The sequence below is a fragment of the Prenolepis imparis genome, unplaced genomic scaffold, assembly GCF_030444845.1.
Source record: "Prenolepis imparis isolate NDT839.2.m4 unplaced genomic scaffold, iyPreImpa1.0 SCAF_3, whole genome shotgun sequence".
NCBI classification, from domain to species: Eukaryota; Metazoa; Arthropoda; class Insecta; order Hymenoptera; family Formicidae; genus Prenolepis; species Prenolepis imparis.
In genome coordinates, this window is record NW_028141161.1 from 15,335,532 (window position 1) to 15,345,768 (window position 10,237).

Genomic DNA, 10,237 nt, shown 5'->3' on the forward strand with positions numbered 1-10,237 from the left:
GAGCAAGATAAAACGAGCTTCATTTCTTCCACGTTGCAATGAGCGAAAAATCTCTATCTATATCTGTCTCACTATTTTTTCTATCAGATCGAGTTGAGTGTAATTCCTCTACCTCGTTTTGAACTAAGCGCTTAAACTCATCAGCGAAATCACATGGTTGGCGCTGTAGTTGGCTGAGATATTACGTATCAGCGATTACAGACTCGAGTGTCTGAACGAATCGATGATGATCTGATCTTCACTTATATACTGATTCACTTTCGTGCGCAGATTTAGTTTTGCATCAATTATTTCCAACCAGTTTTCTCCCAGAGAGAACTTGTGATTCTGTATACTTGGTTTCATAAATGAGACGTTTATATAAGCATACCTCACATTCGCTCATCACATCGTCGACAACATTGACGTCGCGTCGCCTCGCGAAATATTTGAGAAACTATAATGCGTTTTTCGGCGGGAGCTTTGAACGTTATTACTATTATTAAAATTAGAGTTATCGATTTTAAAAAGTTTTCAAAATTAAAAGAATGGGAATTTAGAATGCGAGAATCAATTAAGAGAAAGTTAAGTGTCCTTTTCACAATTATAATTTCTATATTGTTCATATACAGAAATTTCTTTTTGTTTCTGTATTGTAAAATAGATAATCTTGAGATTGATAAAAATCAAGGAGAAACATTTATTATTATTCACTGAATGATTAAACGGCTATGTATATAATGTATTATTACGATTTTTTCACACAGAAATTAGAGAAAAATTTGCACGAATACTCTGCAAATATTTCACAGCACGATGCCAGTATTGATAGATTAGAAGAAAGGATGATATATTTCTTGCTACTTCTTTCGCTAATACGAAATTGGGATAATAATAATTAATCGTTACTATAATTAGAATAACGTGCTGGATTCATATGGCAAACACGTGTATGTTTTGACGTTTGAACGCTGCGAACTCATTACTAAAACATCGTAATCGAATCTTCGATATTTGTTCCGCACGAGATTAATCGATTGATTATATATTCCTGACTCTAAATAGAACAAGATTAGATCGCAATTGTATGAATCGAATAAAAATCACCGCAAATAAAATATAAATTACACATTCAACGAACGAGAGAAAAAAGGAAGCAGTTTGCGACGTTTGATTATGTAAAGAGACATATGTATTCGCGAGATGCACACGAAATTGATACGATTCACCTACGTCGATCGTGCATGCGATCTGATTATGCACAGATCGCCGATTTATATAATCGAGACAATATCTGATATAAGAAGAAAATAAGTTCAATGGCAAGTCATGCGAAGCGACTTGCTGTCGATTCGTGTTGTCAATTTTTTTCAATTATTTATTTGCAAAAATGCACGATTTTCCGTACGCATACATAACATACACATGCATACGCACTTCCTAAAACGAGGAAAAACCTTGAGACACTGAGTACAGTATGCTAAATTAAGTAATGTCGGCGGTAATCGTTATATTCTTCGCACGTGTATCAAATAAGCGCTTAAAATTCTTCTAGACGATTTGATAGACTGTGCTGTTTCGTAAAAATGCCACAGCGAAATATTTGCTTTTCGATCTCGCAAATGTAAAATAACCGAGATGTTTCTCAGTTCCATTCCTCGGAATAAAAACAAAGTGTGTATAACTGAAACCGTATTTTAGAAGAAAGAAAATAGAGGCGAGTGGAAGTAAAACCGCGCGCGTGAAAGAAGGGTTTATTTTTGTTCCGATCGACACAATGTTTTGGAAAAAAAGAAACAAATAGGAGTGGGGCAAAGCCGAAGAATAGGCCAAAGGAATTTCAGTTCGTGACAGGAGTTAGCTGTGAACGGATGGAACGACGCGTCGCGTCGGTTCGTAAAGAGTGAGTAAAGAAAAGTTTAATTTCGTACGCGATAAAAGAGATGATTATGTCTCTGACAAGAAGTTTCCGGAGTTCCTTAATCGTCTTATTACAAGATATCTTATTCCCTAGTACTATTATACGCGCATTTCTTTCTCTTCGAGTTTAGTTAAGCCTATGTTTGTTCTAATATTCTATTTCTATATTCATTTTATTTCTAAAAATAAACCGAAATAGTGGACATTTTATGCGAAAATTCCAGTGTTTGATAAATAATTATTCGATGTTGACGCGCGAATGCGTGTTTACTTTCTACATTTAAAATGAACTAAAGCAGGATAATGTTCTAATTTGCAAGTTAGATTTACCAGATTATAGCTTAGCGTATAGTCCATTGAATGCCACTTTTATGCAGTATCAAAAGTCTTTTTTTTGTCGGAAGTAGAGCAAAGTAAGCAGAAGAGTATATTTCTTTCATTTCAATTTTTTTTCTTTCTCCTCCTCGTCACTTGAATACATAATTAATATTTATTGTATTTTTCTCTTTCTCGCTTTTATACAAAATCACTGTTTCATTGTAATACAACACAATTATAATATAATTATAATAAAATTTGCACAACTTTTTCAGATTTTAATCGCGATGTGTCGCAATCCGAAAGTTTAAAAAAGATGAAAGAAAGAGGAAATTGCAAGCTATAATCTGTTTCAAAATCTTTCCTTTTTCGTAAATACATACAAGCAGAATAATTCAAGCACAGTGAAAAATATAAAGATTTTTTAAAATCTGTCCTCTTGAGAGAGAGATTAAAAATAATAATAATTGAGAGCATTAATTTTTATTTTATAATTCTATTGTTACATAATAATCTTGTTCTTTTATTATAATTGTGGACCTATACGAACTCATTACGAAGAATATGGGATTTAGCATTTTTAAAACTGCGTGCTCCATAATACAACGCACTATCGCGAAATTAATCGACAGCTATGTTTCTTTGGCGTAAAGTATTTGAACGAGATAAAAAGCACAATTTCTTAATTCCGACATAATGGCACGCAGCACAAGGACGGTAGATTCTCCATAAATCTTATTATCGTTGCAAAACTTTCTGTGCGCGATAACGAACGGCGATCTCTTCTTTCAACGAAGCCGTTATCGTCGCGAGAAACGATTTCAGATCTCGTGGTTTTGGTAAACGATCGACATTGTGCGGATGTGGGCAAGGACACGAAACTCTAATCGCGCACTAAGATAATTAACTTACTATTTCACTCGAACTCAGGATTTATCCTCGTTTGTGAAATGTTATGCGGGAATATTAATGAGCGATCACTGATCGATGCAGGTAATAAATATGAACTCAATGTTACATAATATTAGCGAATTGGAGTAGGGAGAAATATGCAATCCTAATACACTTCCTCAGACTTTAATTAAAGATCTAATCGGTGAGAAGATTAGAGCAATTAGTATACAATCGATAATGCGAATTTGAATAAATATGCATTTATATTATATAATTGCGTCGCATAAAAAATGTAATATATAATAAACTTAAGCATTAATTAATAAAATATTTAATTATAAAAATGTTATAAAGTATCCCTCCCAAAATTTCTTGGCCAAATTGTATGTTTTAGTTAAAAGTAGAAATAAGAAAAGAACATAATATAAACTTTATATATACATATAAATTTATAAATACTTTATTACCAAAATTATAACAAAAATATGAAATATGAAAAAATAGATTTATTCTTAATATAAGAATTTATTGATTATATATGTATATATATTTAATATGTGTATGCGAAGTATTTACTATTTGACATCGTTAAAAATGATCAATGTACTTTTTGTTATTATTTACTGTTACTATTGCATCTCAAAATATTAATGTTTTTGTCAATACTAGATTGATGTCATTGAAAAATTTACCTACAATTTGCATTACAAACAAATTAGATAAACATCGTCGATTTATTCTTATTCTAAACCATTCTGTATGTATACAGTAATAATATGTAATACTAATTATGTATATAAAAATAAATCCATTATCACTTTTTTATATTTTTGTTAAAATATTATTTAATAAGACATTTATGTTCTGTATATGTAATATCTGTTTTTATTTCTGTTTATATAATATACCAGAATCATTATTTTATTAGAAAATGTCCTGAGACATCTTATAAAAAGAGCACGATTACAGTTTGCATTTTCCGTGAAAATACTTACAATTATTAACCACACAACATATGCATATCTCATGTTAAAATCAAAGCGAGGTTTACCAATGATTCATGTATGACGGCACATTTGCAAGATTACATCATAAACCATAAATATTTAATTTTATAAACATAGTTACGAATTACCCAACGAATGACAATCGTGAATCGAAAGAAAATTCTACAATTACCGCTCCAATAATGTCTCATAAAATTATAAAGTCTCACAAAATATAATTAAATATTCACTTTTGATTGTAAAAAATTAAAATAATTTAATATAAAATTGCAAAAAAGAAGACATGAGATAAATAACAAATAATAGTTTTTCATTAAAATTGTAATTGACAATTATTATAACACTAATTATGAAATAATTGTAAAAATTATCGTAACGTTATCGTATTGCGCGAGTCACACTGCTTGTAACATCATTTGGCAGATAAATAAATTACGCGAGCGGGAATAAATATTTTGATGTGAAGTGTATCTAAGAATAAGGATTTATAACGCACTTTAATAATCGATACCTCCGAACAACGTTTAATTGCAAACACACATAACGATTATCGCAAGACTCAGACTATGGCTCATTATGAGCCATAAATTATAGATGTCCAATTTTAATTAAATAACAACTTTTAATTGCTCAAGTGGCGATCACGTGCATAATAACATGACACGATCACGTGATTTAAAATGTAAAGAAACATCGCAATAAATCATACATGTCGAAAGAAGAATCGGAAAAAAATAGTAAAGAAGCAAGAGCAAGCTTCACAAAAAAATTTTAGTATTTTGCAAAATTTTATTTCTTGTCTCTAAAAATTAAAAATATCTTTTTTTTGTGAATTTTGTAATATACTTTAACGGTTATTTTCTAGAAAGAATCTAGATAACATTATTTATATTGAACAAAATAAGAAGATAATTTCGTTATATATTTTAAAAAATAAGCTTAACAAAGTTGAAAATTTATTTCCTAATAAATGTAATAAAATAAATTGTTTTTGTGATACAAGCGTGTGTTCGCGTATATATAACATATATACGTAACTGTACGTATCAATCGATAAGTTTTTTTAATTTTCACATAATTAACACATAATAATTCAATTTTTCTCTAAATAAAAAAAACAATTTAATATAATGTCTTTATATTCTCTTTTAGAAATATATACTTAAAGTATACTGAAATTTTATCATTTTTATTATAACTTTTTGAAAAATTGTATTCTTACAATATTTTCTTTATCATCGTTATTCTTTATCGGCAAAATTTGTTCTTACTTTATAATTTCAAAAATTTCTAAATATGAGGAAGTCAACGGGGAAAGAGAAACGCGAGGTGGAGATATGCGGCTAAGGTGGCAAATTCGCGAAAAGCGTAAAAAATTTGCATATGCAAAAAACATATGCAATAAATTCGTACGTGACATATAGTGGCGTGTACGTCGAATGGCGATTAGAATTACGCGATTGCACAGGGTGCTTCGCATAGCGATATGTCTATTCGAGGTCACGATGCACTCTTATTCGAAAGCACGCGGAAAATCTGAAAATCCCGGGCAGACTTGGCAGGCATTGTAATCTCGTGGATTCTCTAGCGTTGCAAAATAGAAAAGAGATAGAAATAGGGAGAAACATTGAAAAGTTATGCTATGCACAACTGGACAAACTTCGCAGTCTTGGCTCCTGGGTGCTCACCGCGGCCATATTGGATTGTGACGTCAGAGGCGAGAAAGCACACGCTAAAAATTCTTAGATGCCATTTTTTAATGAAAAGATATTTCGATTAAACAGCACTTCAGATGGCTTTAGCACACTCTTAAAAACCCCCGAAAACTATCCTTTTCCCTTTATAATCAATCAACATCTGTAAAATGATCGAGATATCAGACTTTGACATGCGGAATGACTGCGCATGTGCAAAGACCAGACGGACTGAGCTTCATAATATTACATTTTACAGCTGTTGATTGATTATAAAGGGGAAAGGATAGTTTCCGGGGTTTTTTAGTGTGCTAAAGCTATCTGAAGTGCTGTTTCATCGAAATATTTTTTTATTTCGAAATGGCATCTAAGAAATTTTAGCGTGTGTTTTCTCGCCTCTGACGTCACGATTTCGACATGGTCGGAAAGGAGCCAGGAGCCTTAATCGGAAAATTTAATTATATCTAATCGATTTAATCATAAAAATATGTTTTTATTGTCACAGTATTCCATTAGAATACTGAAAATTAATATTACTATCTTGTGTAAATACGACTGAAATCATTTTTCTATAAATATGACCATACATTCGAAATATATACACTCATAAATATATATTTCCTTAGCATATTATCTATATTTTTAGAGTAAAAATATCGCCCATGCATAAGGAAAAAATTTTTTTAAATAGTTTTGAGTTGTCCAATAGAATCTGCAGTACGAGCGGATCTGCAATACGATTATTTATGACTACCAACAATATTTCGGCCAAGGATAAACGAAGATATAAGTTTTCAACCCTTGCTGCGCGTCATTTTTGGCATGAGTTGCCGTTCTCTTTCTTCCCTATCCTCTCAGCAATAAAAATATTGCGACGATATATGTATAGATATATTTTAAGTCAATTCGAAAACAATGAAGAGGCAGCTTTGCCAAGAGTCGAGGCTTTTATTCGATTCATAAACGAAAGTGTCTGCCAGAAACGCGTTCCGACGAATAATCAAGTCGCCAATTTCTTCGGTTTGCCTGTCGATATTTCTTATCAATATTTTTTTTCTCAACGATGGTTTGCGTACGCTCGTAACGGTCATAAAGATCGATGAAACGAATTTTAATGACCGTACTAAAAAGTCGCACTCGCGGTTTTCGAGACAAGCTCGAAAAGAAGGTGTTAAAAAGTTAGTTATATCTTTATTACGCGTCTCGTTAGTATAAAGAATAAAGAAAGTTTGAAGACAAGAAAAAAGTGACGAAACGTCTTAAAAAGAAGACGGTCCGAAACGTTGTTACTATGTACTCAAAACTATATCGATCATTTAACTCTCTTATTTTAAAGTCGCACGTGTGAAATGTTTTGAATAAATTTTCGATACTTTTATCAAGTTTTTCATTTTACATGTCTAATAATTTATCGAAGACTGAAATACGTATCAGAATCAACACAAAGACCAATCAAGTTATTTGATATGTTATCAAAATTCTTTTAGAAAAATTTACTTTTCCAAATTTCTTCACCATCCTTATGTAAGCTTTTTACTATTTATGAAATTTCATTGAAACCGAGAATTACAAAATAAAAATTATTCGCCATCAACGATCGCATATTGATTAACTCGCAATAATTTCGCATCGATATCAATTCGCAATAATCTCGTAAAATTCAAGCGGGATTACTCACCAGAGTGTTCTGATACCCCAGTCCATACTCCTCGTTTTCCATTTGCGACGTCATCTTGACTTCCTATCCCTTCGGACGAGAGTGATAAACTCGCAAAATTTTTACTCGCCGCAGAAAGTTGTCTCCGAGAAAATTTCCGTCAACGCAAGGAGGGAGGGATGATGGGAAGAAGAAGATGGTGACAAGCAGAAGAATCGTAGATAAATCCAGACCGATATTTAACGTTCTGTCCACGATCGATTCCCGGAGGCGTTCGATCTTCTTCTTCCTCTCGTTCTCTTCCCTCACGACAGCGACAATTCATCGATGATATATGTGTCTTATAGGATCGACGCCACGAGATTTTCGGAGTCCCGATTCTTATAATTAGCAAAGATGAGCGTCACGGTGCGAAGTTCAAAAATTCGATACATACTATGCGACAAGAGAGAGAATAATTGAAACTAAACTCAGCACGTGTCGAGAAAAATTCTCCTCTCTCGAAAGAAATCTCTGACAAACGAAAAGGCGGTTATCATTTTCTAATACTAAAATAATCTCGATTTTTGTATGAATTATAACTCGTATCACGAAATATCAAAACACTCCGAGAATCAGTTGCAGAAATAGCTCTTGTATCTGTGCTTCGATCTGCGCTATCGATTCCGTTAACTTTGCGACTCACTCCGAATTTATCGCGCCGATAAAACCGCACTCAAGAAATGTGACCTTGCATTTGATTTACGTATTTCTTTATTAAATACATAAAGCACTACATCGCGCAACTGTTACCGAACCGTTAAGACGCGCGACGAAGATCATCGAATTTCGTCGAGACTGGCGATTTAAATCGCGGGGAACCGGCGCGCTTTCGCGAAGAAGATGCGCGAAGAAAAGCGTCGCGTCTAAAAAATCGCGCGCGCAATATTTGCAGCGTGGAAATGCAATCTCGCAAGCGAGATAAAGTAAGACTGAGAATACCATCCAGTCACTGTGCAAACACCGACCTGTACAACGGATCGACAGGCGCTATGATGGTCCGGCGACAACAAAAATTGCGCCGGTCCAACGTAATCGGAAACTTCGCCCCTCGATCGGTGCTAGACACGATTGTTTTTCATGTTGTGCGAAACAAATTTTTTTAACTAATAAATATTGACATTGAGAATGTTTTGCAAACCAAATAACGCTCGTCACGATAATGGTGCGTGACTTATCGATCACGATATTCTCTCACTCTCTAAAGTTCTATCGACGGAATCGATCAAATTTACATTTGCGAGTTTCGCGAAAAAAAATCTTCGACGAAAAAAAGAAATCCGAAAATGAACACCTTTAGACGGGAGCGTTTGAGAAAAATATCTTACACGACGAAATCTCGTTCAAGCCGGAGCGCGGGATCGGAAATTAATCTTCAAGACGTGAATCTGTGACTTACTGCGTGTTACGTTGCACGGGAAAACGGCAGTGATACCGGTTTACCGCGTAAGTGCATGCGGGGTTTTACACCTAGCCGAGTAAACCGGGACTTTTCTCTGTCAGGGATTATCGAGTCGAGTCGAGAGATCAATCCGGAGCGAATCGTTTCGGTTCCGAGACGCGACGAGAGCGCGCGAGCGCCTCTGACTGCCCGGCTGGACGGTCGTGAGCCGACTGATAGGTGTATGAATGAAGCGGCGTCGAGATTTCAGTCACCGTGTTTGCAAGAAATTTTTAAATCCTATATACGTCGTCGGCGGTACGAGCGAGACAGCGTCGCTCCTCCTCGCGATCGGACTCTTCGACATCTCGCGTGATGACGAAGCGATAGATGTTGGTCGCGCTTTCGCGGAACTTGGCCGCGGCCAAGTTTCGAGAGAACACGTGGTGCACGCGGATTTCTATCGAAAAAGAATCTCTCATCGCGATAAGTTTTTTATTACTATACGTAAACGCTATATAATAATGTGTTTTCTCGCGTTAAAAATTAATTTCGCGGAAAAATGAATTTTATGACGAACGTCTTATTACGAGAACGAATTATGTCTAATATTAATGTCTGGTGCTGTTTTCTGCGTCGACACGATGATTGATAACATCGATCGATAACGAAAGGCTCTGTCATCGAGCATACGCGATTATACGCGATGACTCACGATGAAGGAAAACGTGCGTTAGAATTTACATTTCCCTCGTGAACCGTTTTTTCCTCATGGAGCGAAAGGCAAATAACTCGGCTTGATGAACGCAGTAATTTTCGACGAATCCGTTTAATGACTCAAGCTGTGGACGACGACCTTTTCCACTAGCCATCGTCATTTCGCTCGCACGCGATACAAGCTATTATTATGACACACGAATAAAGATCGGCCTTGACCATCGCGAATTTTGCCAAATGATTCAATGTCGATCGATGGGAGAGCGGGACTAATTGGCCATCGGAGAAATAATTTGATCTCGTCTTTAGTGTGGGATTTCGGTACTTCCGAGCTTAAATCACGCGACCGAACGATCCAAAGATGAATAAAAAAAAGCATGTCAATATCTGATAGCGATCGATCATGCTTTATTCTGCACTGTTGCAAAATTATTCCTATATATAATATCAACTATATGTATATTACTTCCAACAAATATATGATGTATAAATCTACATATATATGTACATATAAAAAATTAGATCTTAATGATATCCTAAATAATCTATTATTTCTATACTAACATATAAATTTTTCTCATTAATTATCTGCTTTTTTTCTATTTTAATTTTTATAATATACAGAGTGTCT

The 10,237-nt window shown here is 34.3% G+C and overlaps 1 protein-coding gene across 3 annotated transcripts in view; it reads right to left on the reverse strand.

Moving 5' to 3' along the window:
- The window catches only part of Clc-a (chloride channel protein 2), a 31,184-nt gene extending 22,031 nt beyond the window's left edge, over nt 1-9,153 (reverse strand). Inside the window, exons 1-2 of one of the 3 annotated variants that reach the window (XM_083034870.1) lie at nt 8,908-9,153; nt 7,491-7,849 (exon numbers count right to left, since the gene is read on the reverse strand). In XM_083034870.1, coding sequence (XP_082890996.1) covers nt 7,491-7,544 — 54 coding nt within the window. In that variant the 5' untranslated portion in view covers nt 7,545-7,849; nt 8,908-9,153. Of the gene's footprint in view, nt 1-7,490; nt 7,983-8,907 lie in introns of all 3 variants that reach the window. The other 2 variants (XM_083034869.1, XM_083034868.1) reach the window with 2 other exon arrangements.
- Between the last annotated feature and the right edge of the window lie 1,084 nt (nt 9,154-10,237).